At 36.9% G+C, this 14,972-nt stretch overlaps 2 protein-coding genes and 1 long non-coding RNA gene across 3 annotated transcripts in view; all 3 read right to left on the bottom strand.

The window, feature by feature from the left end:
- Window positions 1-3,600, bottom strand: part of pdpk1a (3-phosphoinositide dependent protein kinase 1a) — a 15,059-nt gene extending 11,459 nt beyond the window's left edge. The window contains exon 1 of the mRNA XM_016251043.1: window positions 3,456-3,600. Coding sequence (XP_016106529.1) covers window positions 3,456-3,479 — 24 coding nt within the window. The 5' untranslated portion in view covers window positions 3,480-3,600. The remainder of the gene's footprint in view (window positions 1-3,455) is intronic.
- Window positions 3,601-8,076: 4,476 nt separating this feature from the next.
- On the bottom strand, window positions 8,077-10,426 carry il21r.2 (interleukin 21 receptor, tandem duplicate 2). Its single transcript, XM_016251026.1, has 6 exons — window positions 10,336-10,426; window positions 10,100-10,251; window positions 9,747-9,915; window positions 9,543-9,630; window positions 9,314-9,398; window positions 8,077-8,319 (listed from the first exon to the last, which is right to left on the bottom strand). Exons 1-6 carry the CDS (start codon window positions 10,424-10,426, stop codon window positions 8,095-8,097), a joined length of 810 nt encoding a protein of 269 aa, XP_016106512.1. The 3' UTR covers window positions 8,077-8,094.
- Window positions 10,427-10,429: 3 nt separating this feature from the next.
- Window positions 10,430-10,957, bottom strand: LOC107565770 (uncharacterized). The gene is made up of 3 exons (XR_001606417.1): window positions 10,841-10,957; window positions 10,630-10,741; window positions 10,430-10,493 (listed from the first exon to the last, which is right to left on the bottom strand). It is a non-coding gene; the product is annotated as an uncharacterized lncRNA (long non-coding RNA).
- Between the last annotated feature and the right edge of the window lie 4,015 nt (window positions 10,958-14,972).

The following is a 14,972-nucleotide window of genomic DNA, read 5'->3' as shown; positions in this document are numbered from 1 at the left end:
TTTTTTACAAAATGAGATTTAAGACAAATTATAAATGAAATGTGTCCTTTTATCATTACTTGGACAAAATGCTGTACGTTTCTTTGTGAAATTGAAATATAACACTATAATAATATACTAATATAGCACTTGTAAATATTGCTCTTTTGTTGGTTTTGATTGCTTCTATTGTCCTCATGTGTTAGTCGCTTCGGATCAAAGCGTCTGCTAAATAACAAAATTTAAATATAATGTAAATGTAAATAACAAAACTAAATTGAAATTTTAAAACAAGCCCCAAATCAAATAAATAAGTAGCACAAACAAAAGAAATCTCTTCATATAAACAAACTAAGGCTTTGTCTGTGCTCTTTCCATTTAAAATTAGAGGCAACCACTGCATTTTAATCATGATCCAAAAAAAGATGCTACATATATGCAACATGAGCAGTTTTTATTCTAAATTACATTGTATAATTTCGAAATTTGAAGCAAAAACAGAATGGTTTGACTTCAGTTTTGTGAAACTATTCATAAAAAATATCTGCATGAAACAGAAACAGCAGACGAGCTGAATGAGAAGCAGATTCACTCTCTGCCAGCAGGTGGCGCTTAAAGCATTCCCTTGGTTTCTGCTGTAAACAAATCTGGGGGGGGGTCATGTCCCCCCCGTCCCTAGTGCCATCTGCGCGCCTGGTGTGAATTAATTCTACCTGGCAGCGTCTCTCTATGGCAGAGCATTGAAGTCCACTAGTCGATTAGTCGGTGCAACCCCTACTCACCTTAGTTCATAAAGTTCCATTATAATCAACGAAGCTCTCTCCACAGCACAACGAATCACTAATTTACACCGTGTCTCCACTTTGTTTGTTATAATGAGAGGATTCGTGAGCTTGCAGAACTCAGTAGCACTGAACAAAACACTGGTGTTTTGAGTGGTGAGTGGATTATGATTAACATTTTGTTCAAGGAATCAACAGATATGTCTGTGAGTAACAGATTACTCAATGCTGCAAAAACACGTTGCAAGTAGAAACCTTTGAAGCTCCCCTGAGCGCAAACGCAAATATGATGATCAGGTGAGTCGCACTGGTGCTTCTAAATATTTTTCATAGTCGCACACAGTGGTTTTTAGTCGCAGATGCAACTGAAATGGTCGCACTGTACAGCCTTATAACACATTAATAATAGAAATAAGAGTGGTATAAACACAATGGCTAAAACAATAATAACGATTACAAGCTGCAGAATAAAGCCTCCACTTCCCTTAGGATCAATGCCATCAAAATAGAGTACCATGTTGTAATCTTACCTGGAGGTCGCATTTAAAACTAGATTAGGAAGTCAAGTTTTGATAGAGTCAACAAATACAATACCCTGACATGACATTTTAACAGGCAGCATTGGGTGACTTAAAAAGCAAATAGTGGCCGTGCATGCATGAGAGAACATTATAGTAAAGGTTGACAGGCTGCCAAGCTAAGCATGAACGCAAACGAGTTAGTAGGCCTGGTCATAAAGTGCCTTCACAAGGAAAATACATACATAAAGGTCTAGACGAAGTGCTTTTATGTTTTAAAAAACAACTCTTAATCATAACCAAACACAGCAAAAGACAGATGACAGCTTATAATATATGCAGACAATGTCTAGCTTGTCTGCATATTGCTGTTAAACATTTGTGAGACACTAAGCGACAACGTTTCTGTAGATGCCTAATATGTTGAGACATACAAGCAGCAAATGTCAGATCATATCTTTTAGACTGTAAACACTTGTTTAGCACACACACACACAGACACAATGACTTTGAGTAACTGTTTCATTCAGTGCATTTGAAGGTAAGAGATGCAGCTCGAATTTCCTGCATGTACTGTGGCTCATTATCAAATGCGTTGTCACATAAACAACACCCTAAAGCAGATTAGTAACACCATTTTCCTAGTATAGCTGCATTTGTCTAATTAACTTTAGTATTTATTAGCAGGATATTGATCTCGAGGAAATATTTACAGGGCCTTTTCTTTTGGTCTATACATTTTAGTGAGTTCATTTGTGATACTAAATAAGTAGTTTAAAAATCATTGTGTCGATTTCTATTGCTTACATGATTAAATCTCAGAATTAATATATTTAATGCCAAATATGAAAGTCCATATCCACCATATAAGGTCATGCTTAAGAATGTCATTATTACAACATATAAAGATAACATTTTGAGATACTAAGCAACAATTATGAGAAGATAAAAAGTCAAAATTACGAGATAAAAGAACACATTTATGTCATAATTAGCCTACTTGGTATGTCATAATGACTTAATATTGCATGATATTTACTGTGGCATAATTTCGTTTTCTTTTTATATCATGACTTTTCTATTTTTTATGTCATAATGATTATTTAGCAATGGATTTTAGTAATGTGGCAGAAATGGGCTTCCATACTAAAAAGACACAAAATATTTCTAGATAATTTAATATTGAAATTTACATGATACTATTTAAGATTTTATTAATTTCCATGACTCTTCCAGGTTTTCCATGACCATGAGCGTAAAAAGGGGAACAGCTGTCCTAAAAATGTGTTTTGTAAATTTGTGCAAAAAATTTTTAAAAATCATTTTAAAACACCCATAAAATGCTAACTTATTTTGACATTTTGTTTTTAATCAAAGTAACAGCCAAGAAAAAAAACATGCACAAGCAAAATGTCTTTAGTTTTGTAGCCTGTTTAGCTGTTTTATCACAGTATGACTCCTCTGCTTTTGAATCGGTATATGGGCTAATTTGTGGAAATAATCATGTCGATCTAATAATAAGCAATATTTGTTTGCATTTGTCTTCTACTGTAAAGCAGTAGAGATTGTCAGAGTTGCCTTTTTAGTTGCATTAGCTTGTGTAGGGCTGGTTGAATTTGATGGTGTTGTTTGTCAGGTGAACACGTCTCTAGTGAGAGTGGTTTCATGAGGGGACTGTACTACTGACACCTTAAACTAATTAAACAAATCCATCATTAACCTACTCTGCGCTGCTGCGTCACTTCCTCTGGCATGTTCACTTGCACTGCTGTTTGTTTTTAGTCTGTCAGCTGACAAAGAACATATCAAAACAACCTCAGTAATTCAAATTAAATTACACTCTATATAACTAATGACATTACAACATGCAATAACGATGAACTATGTTAAAGCACGGATTTTTGGTTTGTTTATAACATAAAAAAATTGGGAATGCTGAAAAAAAACAACAGTGCCCTTCGTCTTCTAAAACGAAACAAATCACTTAAATTAATTGAGTTACATTTACAGAATAACACTTACTAAAGTGAAACCCCTCCCAAAACACTAAGCTGCTTAGCTAGAAGAAGATAGCAACTGGCTAATTTAGACAGTGCAAATAATGGTGCGGTTCCAGGACATCCTATTATTCAGAGTTATTCGAGATATGATGTTGTATTTTTCATCATATACTCACAGCTTGGCTCTTGGTCTTGGCCATGGACGGTTTGAGGCAGTAATGTTGTCATTACAGAGCTGTTAGTAGTGGATGTGGCCGCTGCTGCCTCTCTGCTGCCAGCTCCGACGTCACACCACAACAATCTCTCTCTCTCTCTCTCTCTCACTCTCTCTCTCTCTCGCTCTCTCTCTCGCTCGCTCTCTCTCTCGCTCGCTCTCTCTCTCGCTCGCTCTCTCTCTCGCTCGCTCTCTCTCTCGCTCGCTCTCTCTCTCGCTCGCTCTCTCTCTCGCTCGCTCTCTCTCTCGCTCGCTCTCTCTCTCGCTCGCTCTCTCTCTCGCTCGCTCTCTCTCTCGCTCGCTCTCTCTCTCGCTCGCTCTCTCTCTCGCTCGCTCTCTCTCTCGCTCGCTCTCTCTCTCGCTCGCTCTCTCTCTCGCTCGCTCTCTCTCTCGCTCGCTCTCTCTCTCGCTCGCTCTCTCTCTCGCTCGCTCTCTCTCTCGCTCGCTCTCTCTCTCGCTCGCTCTCTCTCTCGCTCGCTCTCTCTCTCGCTCGCTCTCTCTCTCGCTCGCTCTCTCTCTCGCTCGCTCTCTCTCTCGCTCGCTCTCTCTCTCGCTCGCTCTCTCTCTCGCTCGCTCTCTCTCTCGCTCGCTCTCTCTCTCGCTCGCTCTCTCTCTCGCTCGCTCTCTCTCTCGCTCGCTCTCTCTCTCGCTCGCTCTCTCTCTCGCTCGCTCTCTCTCTCGCTCGCTCTCTCTCTCGCTCGCTCTCTCTCTCGCTCGCTCTCTCTCTCGCTCGCTCTCTCTCTCGCTCGCTCTCTCTCTCGCTCGCTCTCTCTCTCGCTCGCTCTCTCTCTCGCTCGCTCTCTCTCTCGCTCGCTCTCTCTCTCGCTCGCTCTCTCTCTCGCTCGCTCTCTCTCTCGCTCGCTCTCTCTCTCGCTCGCTCTCTCTCTCGCTCGCTCTCTCTCTCGCTCGCTCTCTCTCTCGCTCGCTCTCTCTCTCGCTCGCTCTCTCTCTCGCTCGCTCTCTCTCTCGCTCGCTCTCTCTCTCGCTCGCTCTCTCTCTCGCTCGCTCTCTCTCTCGCTCGCTCTCTCTCTCGCTCGCTCTCTCTCTCGCTCGCTCTCTCTCTCGCTCGCTCTCTCTCTCGCTCGCTCTCTCTCTCGCTCGCTCTCTCTCTCGCTCGCTCTCTCTCTCGCTCGCTCTCTCTCTCGCTCGCTCTCTCTCTCGCTCGCTCTCTCTCTCGCTCGCTCTCTCTCTCGCTCGCTCTCTCTCTCGCTCGCTCTCTCTCTCGCTCGCTCTCTCTCTCTCTCTCTCGCTCTCTCGCTCTCTCTGTGACAGCAGAGGGCAGCACAACACAGAGAATCAGGGAGACACAATTTTTCAATTCAAAGAGCTTTATTGGCATGACAAAAATACATTTTGTATTGCCAAAGCATTAAGACAACAAAGAGAATGGTTTAACATCTGAACATTTACATTAGAACACCTGCACATTTATTTATATTATAGCTAACTAATATGCAATATATGTTTCGATCTCTCCCAGAGTGCAGTGGGAGCAGATTCTCTCTTTCTATTTTGTTTTCCCCTTGTGTGGAAATGTGAACGCAAACTTTTATTTGCTATGCTCTACCATGTGCCTCTATAGAATTTGTACCTGCTCAAAGTTATTTATAATTACTTCAAATGTATGTATTTATTTATTTATTGACTACATTCACTTATATACCGCTATAGAAGTTTATCCTGTTATTTATTTATGTCTGTCTGTCTGTCTATTAATTACTTTATTTATTTATTTATTGACTACATTCACTTATATACCGCTATAGAAGTTTATCCTGTTATTTATTTATGTCTGTCTGTCTGTCTATTAATTACTTTATTTATTTATTTATTGTCTACACTCTCTCTTACATAGTATGGAGGACGAAACCTGCAAAAACAAGAAAAGAAATAAATAAATATGCAAATAAATAAATAAATAAACGTGTGTATAAATACACGTATTCTTGTTTAAATACATATAGAAATAATTAAACGTGATTAAAGTAGGCAAATAAATTGGTGGGCAAATGGAACATTTTTAAGGAAATGCTAAACTCATCCTATTTATTTTCCTTTGATCACTCATTTATTTCTGAATGTAGTTCCACATTTATTTTTCCTCTGCACAACATGCTAATGAGAGGGTGTCAACCATGGACTTGGTCGGGGTCATGTCATAGATGGGGGCGCGGCATGGGGAAACAATCCTTTCCCGCTGACAGGAAATGCAATCCAGTATGGCCTACGTAAAGTCACTTTTTCCGTTCAACAGAGCAAGATACATAAAAAACTGAGCTGTATTGTCCGTACAGTATCTGTGACTTTACAAACGACCCAACGAAATGGCCAGAGGTGTTATTTCCTGACGTCATTTTTTGTAACCTGATTGAGTCTCCAACTAGAGACAACTGTAATATCAGTATCCCATGGTCATCGTGAGATTATTCATTTTATCCGTGGAATAGGGGCTCGTTCTTTTGATGGCAGCTAGTGTTTATTAGGATGGTTTTACCTGCTCGTTGTTTAGGTGTGTAAGATTATTTTTATGGTCAGTAAACGGTCTTCTACAACCAAGTCGATCTGCAGCAATCTCTCTCTCTTTACGGCGGGAGAACCAAATTAATGACATGCACAACATCTCAGTTGATTTTCAATTTATTATTGTACAAACAGAGGCTCATATACATCACTTTTATGATTTAGCTCGCTCATGATAATAACTACAAAACTAACCCTATGAAAAAGTGTAAGTTAATAATCAGTCCCCTTGACTGATGAAGTTAATACACATGCGCAGGCAAACGCTCAAGCGCGTCACACACGATCCGCCTACTCTTGCATAATTAACACCCTCTCATTAGCATGTTGCGCAGAGGGGGGAAAAATGTGGAACTACATTTAGAAATAAATGAGCGATCAAAGGAAAATAGTTAGGACGAGTTTAACATTTCCTTAAATATTTTCCATTTGCCCACCAATTTATTTTATTTATTTGCCTACTTTCATCATGTTTAATTATTTATTTATGTATTTAAACAAGAATACGTGTATTTATGCACACATTTTTGTATTTATTTGTGTATTTATTTATTTATTGTTTTTGCAGGTTTCGTCCTCCATAATATACCACTATAGACGTTTATCCTGTTATTTATTTATGTTTGTCTGTCTGTCTGTCTGTCTATTTATTTATTTATTGTCTACACTCTCTTATAATACCACTATAGAAGTTTATCCTGTTATTTATTTATGTTTGTCTGTCTAATTATTTATTTATTTATTTATTTCTATATCTATCTATCTATCTATCTATCTATCTATCTATCTATCTATCTATCTGTTCTCCTACATTTACCTAGAAGTTTACCCTGGTAATGTTCACTTGCAGTTACTTTCTTATTTAAAAGTGTTTAGTGTATTGAATGTAGTGTATTATTAAATGTACACTATATGGACAAAAGTCTTGGGACACCTGATCATTACACCAGCAGGGACTTTTATGACATCGCATTCTAAATACAAAGACATTAAAATGGAGTTTGTCCCCCCTTTGCAGCTATAACAGATTTCACTCTTCGAAAGGCTTTCCACAAGATTTTGGAGTGTTTCTGTGTGAATTTTTGTCCACTCATCCAGTAGAGAATTTGTGAGATTGGGCACTGATTCTGGATGAGAAGGCCTAGCTCACGATCTCCATTCCAGTTCATCCCAAAAATGTTCAAACATATCCAACCATTATGGACCTTGCCTTGTGCACTCGGGCACAGATGCAGAAAAGGGCCTTCCCCAAATTATTCCCCGAAGTTTTTAATTTTAATCCTAATTGCTCAAGCATTAAGATTTCCCTTCACTGGAAGTAAGCATAGCCCAACCCCTGAAAAACAGCCCCATACCACTATCCCTCCTCCACAAAACTCTACAGGTTGCACAATGCAGTCAGGCAGGTAACGATCTCCTGGCATCTGCCAGACTCACTCATCAGACTGCCAAACAGAGAACCGTGATTCATCATTCAGCAGAACACACACTTGATAATGTGAGACTTGCATGTAGCTATTCAGCCATGGAAACTCATTCCATGAAGCTCCCGCCACACACTTTTTTTCTTGATATTAATGCATGTGGAAGTGTGTAACTCTTCAGATGGAATCTTTTATTATTACTAAATGTTCTATATAAAGCGGTGTATGTTTATAGTTTCAATTTCACACATATTTAAAAAAAAAACAAATACAGTACTTGTGAACTGCTAAATTTCTATCTATTCTTCTAGGAGAAATTGCAGTCAGTTCAGGTTTGGCTTCAACAGTCTTAAACACATGAAATCTTCTCAGTACAAATATCACAAATGGAAATATATTCAACACTAATATTGCTTAATGAATGAAAGAAAAACACAGAATATAATCACTGCACACAAAAACTCAAACCTCACTTGAAATGTAAGCCATAATAGAGGGAATATCATAGCTATACTTTACCACCGGACAGCTTGTTTTCATCAAGGAATAAGAATGTCTAGATTACTTTTTTTGGAAAGGCCTCTATGATCAGCATTAGATATCAATTGAGAATGCCCACATATCTGCAGATGTCCGTTGTGTAATGCCTTCCTGCATTTAATCATTAGAGGTGTTTTCGTCCTGCTCTACATCTCTGGTAAAGGTGGGAACAGGCCCTGTGGGAGTGTTGGTGAGAGTGCAGTAGTCTTGTCTGAAACAGACAGGCACTGGGTTAATGATAACCGGTGCTTCGAAAGCCTTGCAGTCCTCAAGACCCTCGAGACTAAGAGCCGAGTCCTTCAGAGACAGAACATCCCCACTCAGACACGCCACGTTCAGAGACTGCATGAGGTTGCCCACTTTATCAGGCAACTCTTCGCAGAACAAAGAAAAATCCTCAAACAAGATGCTCGTCTCGCTACGTGTATCAGGCATTTGGCACGGGGCCCAGACCTCAGTTGTGGGGCCCACATAGGGTGTGTGGCATTGTGCTGTGGGATACATGCCTGTTTTCTCAACCTGATCCTGTAGTGTGGTTATGACCTCGGAAATCTTGTCAATTTTTGAAAAGTCTTCTATAACGTGAAAATCTTGTAAAGGACTTTTTGCCAAAACCCAACACTAATGAAAAAAAGGAGGACAAACATTAACAGATTATGAATAAATGGACATATCTTACACAATCACATTATATATTATTACAATTTAAACAGTTATTTTCTATAAGAATAAAATGTAATTTATTCCTGTGATGCAAAGCTACATTTTCAGCATCATAACTCCAGTCTTCAGTGTCACATGATCCTTCAGAAACCATTCTAAAATGCTGATTTGCTTCTCAATAAATATTTCTTCTTATTATTAATGTTGAAAACAGTTGTGCTGCTTAATATTTTTTGTAAGCGAGTTTTTAAAATAAATGAACACTTTTATTCACCAAGGATGAATTAAATGGATTAAAAGTGCTAGTAAAGACATTTATAATTTCTATTTCAAACAAATGCTGTTTTTTTCCCCCATTCAACAAAGAATCAAAGAATCATGGGGGGGAAAATGTAACATGGTTTCTAGAAAAACATTAAGCAGCTGTTTATTAATAATAATAACAACCATTAATAATTGAGCACCGATAATGACTTATAATAATAACTGAGCAACAAATCAGCATATTAGAATGATCTCGGAAGGATCATGCGACCCTGAAACATATAATTATAACATATAACATATAAAGTACCCACTGTCTCACAAGCCCTTTCTAGTCATTTCATGAAACCCCAAAGGGTTCAAATCCTCGGCTATGAAACCCTAGTCTATTTGAAGTGTGAAATATTACCTGAAAATTGCCTTGGTGATTTTGATAAAGTGGCTGGAAGTACGGTGCTGGTGTTGGCACCCATGAAATTTCTTTCATTTTAAATCTGTAATGCATAAATGTCGCATATTATTTCCAGTCATCTTTCCTGTGACACCTGAGTTGCTCACTAGCTCTGTATATTTTTCCCATGTACTGCATACTTGCGCAATAAATATACTGCAATAGCAGGTGTATGATAAACAATTACCTTGCAGCAGGAATGGACATAAGCAGAATTAAAAGTCCAACCATTGAAAACATTCCAATGGCAATCTTGCTGACTTGATTGGGCTCATCTAGAGATTTAAATAATCAACACAGAAAACATGGATGGATTGACTTTGATTTTACATTAACAGATCGATTAAAAATGAGTGTGGAAATGTAAAGCAGGAGCTACCACAGTATTCACCTCTGTATTCTGTTTTCCATTCCACTGCACTGCTCCAGTCACTCCACATCCCCCTGTAGACATTTCCATCCTCTATCCTAGTCTTCACCATCACAGTGTATGTAGTGCCCGGATCAAGCTTCATTTCATCAATCTGAATCATATCTTTGCCTGCTTGAACACTGACCGCCTTAAAAAATAACATTAATGTTAAGCCATTCATAGAAGACATTCATTTTCAAAACAGGAATACACAGATAGATGGTGTTATATATATGTTTCTTTGATGTGGGTGAAACAGAGGATGTTCTCTGAGAACATGCCCTATGATTGGTGGACATTCATAATTGAATTATCAGTATAATCAATCTTACACTTGCATGATTTCCATCTTTGTAGTACTTGAATTCGTACAAGATGGGTAGAACTCCTTTGTAAATATGATTTTCATATCCGTTCTTCCAAAAGAAACGATACGTTCCATTTGCATATTGTAACGTCAGATTAAATGGAGTTTTTGGTTTAACTGAGAAAAGAAAGAAGCTTCATGTATGTGAAATATAAACTGTGTAAATCACTGTTTTCTTTGATTACATAAAAATCGACTCACTATGTTTTGCTGGCTCAAAACAAGCATCCAACAGAGTTGAATTGTCAGTTCCATTTTCCAAATAATAAAGTGAATATTCATCAATATCCATGAAGCCTGATACTGTTAAATTGCAGATGTGATCTTCATGTACTCTCTGCAGTTGGCAGCCATATTTCCTGTGTGTGAAAATTCATGTTTGGGAAAATCTTGCACTGTACTGGTAATGCATACTACCATTTGCATATGAAAACTGAAAAACAGTGTATGAATTACTAAACAGACAATGGCAATGAATAACTGGAGCATACTTACTGGTCATTGTCGGTAAAAGCTTCCAGGCGGTATGATATGTTTCTAGTGGATGTGACTGGTAGTTTTAAAGAGCAGCTGATGGTATGGCAGTAATCTGTCACACAGATGTGCCCTTTTGTCAGAAATGAAATAGCGAAATGGTCATACATTTTTGGAAGTACATGCAAAATCCATTGTGACTGAAACTGCAGATTTAAGAAACATGTTTTACCCTGTAAAGTCGCTTTAAGCTGCACTGAAAAAGCCAAGAAAATGCAGAAAATCCCAGTGCGGTTCATCATTCCTGTACAGGACTCAGTGAACACGCTCTTCCAGATTTCAACTTAGCCAGAACTCACACAAGTCAGCACATGCAACTGACAAGAAGTGACTCATATTAAGTGTTCAGCATAAATGCAACAATTGATTCATTTAGCAGACGTTAAAGGCGACTAACGAATGAGGAACACAAGCGATTAATCTTAAAGTGATAAAGAAATACCTTCAGTTTGAAAGCCACTCGGGTTCCATTCATTTAAATCCAAGTGATTAAAAATCTGGTGCTCATTCTGAACATTTGTTTGTAATAAAAAGTCAAAGTCAAAGTCAAAGTCAAAACACCCAAGATGCTTAAAAATCAAGTATGTATCATACATTTCTGTATTTACGCTCAAATTTGAAAGAAGACACATAGCAACTCACCAAATTTATTCGGAAGCATTAGAGAAATACTACATAATAGCAAGAAAGTTGACGTCTGAGGCAGTGAAGGGCATCAAGATTGCTTTATATACAGAGAAGTTCCTGTTTATGTAGGAGGTCTTAACCTCAAAATTATCTAAAAATCTCTCATTAGTGAAGATGGCATCTCGAGGTTCTCACTTCACCAAACATCACAAATGGAATCACACGTTAAACTTTTACAATAAATTAAAGGTAATACGTTATAATACCTTTCATTTATAAATCCTTAACAAACATTATATCATTCTTAACAGATCATTCGTTAATATATATTCACATAGCTGGAAATATGAGATTCTTGTTAATGTTTACTAATGAACTTACTAAACATTATCTAATGATTAACAAATGATTATTTACTGTAAATTGAAATGCTTACAAATGTCAGTAAACATTCTTCATTTGTTGGTCTTTGTTTGTTGTATAGACCTCTGTTTATACATCTTAACAATTATTTGTTCATGGTTTTGCAGTAGCCAAACTAAAGTTGAAACTATTCATCATTTGTAAATGTTTATAAACGATTACTAATCATTTAGTATCTTTATGGGCATTGGACTTTTATCTACTGTAACAAGGTTTGTGTAAAGGGTGGCTGGTTGAGTTTAGCTAAATGCTGGCTAAAGACATACCAGATTGTAATTTTGCTGCAAAAAATGTTTTTATTGCCTCAACACTCACATTAGTATCATTAAACAGGATGTTCCTTGAATCAAAAATAAACAGGAGAAAGCAAATCATTTTTTAAAAGAAAATACTTGTTCATTTATCAAAACAATATAATATAAACGGATTGAACTGTGTTCCCTTATAATCAAATTGACCCCTGTACACTGTTGACCCTTTAACCAACCCTTAAACCTACCCATACCACCAAACCCGTCCCTAAACTTACCCGTACCACACCTCAATAGCAGCAGAAGTGTTGTGCATTAACACAAGCTTTTAATCATTTTATAACATCTGTTAAAATCACTTGTAGATTCTCAATAAGTGCTTGATCATATGGAACTGAAAGTTTAATAACATTAAACATTATCTAATGTTTAACAGGTTTATTAGCAAACATTAGCAAGCACATTATCTCACGTTTCTAACTCTTTGAATATATATTAACTAATGATCCATTAAGCATTGTATAATGTTTGTTAATGATATATTAATGAAAGTTATAATAAAGTGTTCCCAAATTGAATATTGCAGGTGAACACACCATCTTAGGAGATTTTAAACAGTATATACAACATAATGTAACAGTGTAGCAAGGAGAAAGTTTCCTCATGGACACAGAAGAGTTCACATACAGGTATTATACCAAAGGGAGGATCTGAACGCCTTTTGAATTGGCCTACACATAATTCTTTGTTTTCTTTTTATTATTCTAAATTATACTAATACATCTGTAACGTTTCCAATCAGAAACATCTTGATATGACTTTCCCCCATGTATGAATGATTCTATAAATGACTGAGCTGACATTTAGCACAGTGATTTGAAAGATTAAAAGGTACAAATATGAACTTTTATTTGTGGCTTCCTACTGTATGTCACGGCGTTTTTTTCATCTTTTAGTTTCAAATGTTGCAGAAAACTTTTAAAGTGCTCCTGCATATACAAAAAGAAGGCCACAAATGTTGCTATGCAAGCTGATGTGTCTTATATAAGGAAAACATGATGTAAACAAAACAAATTGAACAGTAATAAGGCTAAAAAAACGGTAATGTAAGTTTGCTTTCAAACACTTCTAGTTGTAAATAAAGTCTGTAATCACCTCTAACCATCAAAGTGTCTACTTAGTGATACATAATCAGTTAAATTAAGTGCATTAATCATTTCATGAAAATCAAAGCATTAATGGAAAAAATTAATAGGTTAAAAAGCACCCCCCCCCCCCCCCACCCCACCATCCGCTGAGCTAATGATTTGTACAAAAGATCTGATATGTAGAAATCCCCATAGTATTATCAGGTAGCTGGCATTTTGTAGATCTGTCTGACACATGCCTTATCTTGCTCAGAGCAAACTCTGATAACTGCAACATTGTGTGCAAAGACAGAAGAACTGCACAGCTCAAGCATTTCTCATGCAAAAAAGTCACGAAATGCATACTTCTCAGTCTTACCTCATTAGATAATCAGTACCTAAACACTGGTCGCACCTCACATCCCATACTTTTGCTACACGCTAAATAAACGTACTTCATTTGCTGCTGGGAAAGTAGAGCTGCGGCTGAGTATGTATTTAGACGGTATGCCAGTATTGAGACATACAACCACATCATAAAATCACCACAGGCCCCTGTCATGTACTGTTTGTGTTAGCATGACGCTAAATTCATAACTTTCATATCTTAGGTTCAACATTTTTACACATCCTGCAAATATTCACAGTATTAGTTGATCACAGTATTGGACTAAATCTTGAACTTTAACTTATAACCTCAAAAAGCATGAACAGATTTATCTTTTTTTTATTTTTTTTTATACAAGTCACCTGGCACAGTAAAACACCCAGGAACTTTTAGCATGTTATTTTCAACAGTAGATGATTTGGGATGCACTAATTCTACTCTTGCATACTAAATGTAGAGGTTGTGTTAACCAATAATTGACCATAATTTTGGAAATTTGGAAATGCATAATGACGAATAATTAAAAATGCTTTCCATCATTCACACCAAGATAGCTAACTATAAAGATAACTATAACTTCAACTATATTAGCGTCCACACCAATGCACATTAACATTCTGTTTAATATAGGTGCACGCTTTCATTTGTCATTTTAAATGCTTGAGCATGTTAAAGCAGGATGGATTCTGATTGGCTGTCAGTGTTTTATTGTTCATCAGCTGGAAAATATCTTTTTGAAAGTGATTTTAATGATATTGTTCCTGTAAATCGTTATCGTTATAGTTGTGGTGTGAATTCTCTTAAATTAAGAAAGATTTTTAGATCTTTGCAGTTGACTTGATTTGGGACACTAATTATGGAATCCTGCCTCGAAATTATTTACAAATCAACTGTGACTTAATTTGGTGCGACTTTGAGCTATAAATAGTCACAATTACCTTTTTATGTATTGGTTTTTAGAATTGTATTTCTTGTAATTGTGACTTTATTTCTTGTGACCTCTAATCTCACAGTTGTAATACCATACATCCCAAAATGTAATTATATTTCTTATCTTAAACTTTATCACAGTTACCAAAGTGTTTTTTACTCGTAGTCGAAAATGGCCTTCCATAGTTATAGTGATTAGAAGTAAAGGAAAAGGGAGAACAGGTTTTAAAATGCAAAACAGACCGGGAAAAGTATGATTTGAAAAGAATAATTAATGGGATAGTGAAGTTCTTGTGACAAAGTCACATTAAAAATATCGAGTGTTACAATATTTTACTGAAATAGAGCATGACAGAAAAATACAACCCAGTCCATTAGAGTGACAGATAATTATTATTAGTAGCACAACATCTGACTACAGAACTTAATCAGGTTAAACGCCATATTGAATTTAAGACGAATGAAAACAAGGTGTGAGGGATAGACTTTCAATGTCTTTACAATGTCATGGACTGCATAAAGATCCTAGGTCAGGTATTTTTCACAACTCACAACTAG

This window comes from Sinocyclocheilus grahami, unplaced genomic scaffold (assembly GCF_001515645.1).
Source record: "Sinocyclocheilus grahami isolate Dianchi unplaced genomic scaffold, SAMN03320097.WGS_v1.1 scaffold1025.1, whole genome shotgun sequence".
Lineage (NCBI taxonomy): Eukaryota > Metazoa > Chordata > Actinopteri > Cypriniformes > Cyprinidae > Sinocyclocheilus > Sinocyclocheilus grahami.
This window is presented reverse-complemented; position numbering and strand designations above follow the sequence as displayed.

Bases quoted from the DNA above. Each gene is read 5' to 3' on its own strand.
- il21r.2 (XM_016251026.1), bottom strand. From the start codon at position 10,426: ATGGATATTGATGAATATTCACTTTATTATTTGGAAAATGGAACTGAC. The intron at 9,916-10,099 runs GTAAGATTGATT...TTATTTTTTAAG, and splicing joins AAGATGGAAATCATGCAAGT to GCGGTCAGTGTTCAAGCAGG. The intron at 8,320-9,313 runs GTAATATTTCAC...AACCTCATGCAG, and splicing joins ATCACCAAGGCAATTTTCAG to TCTCTGAACGTGGCGTGTCT.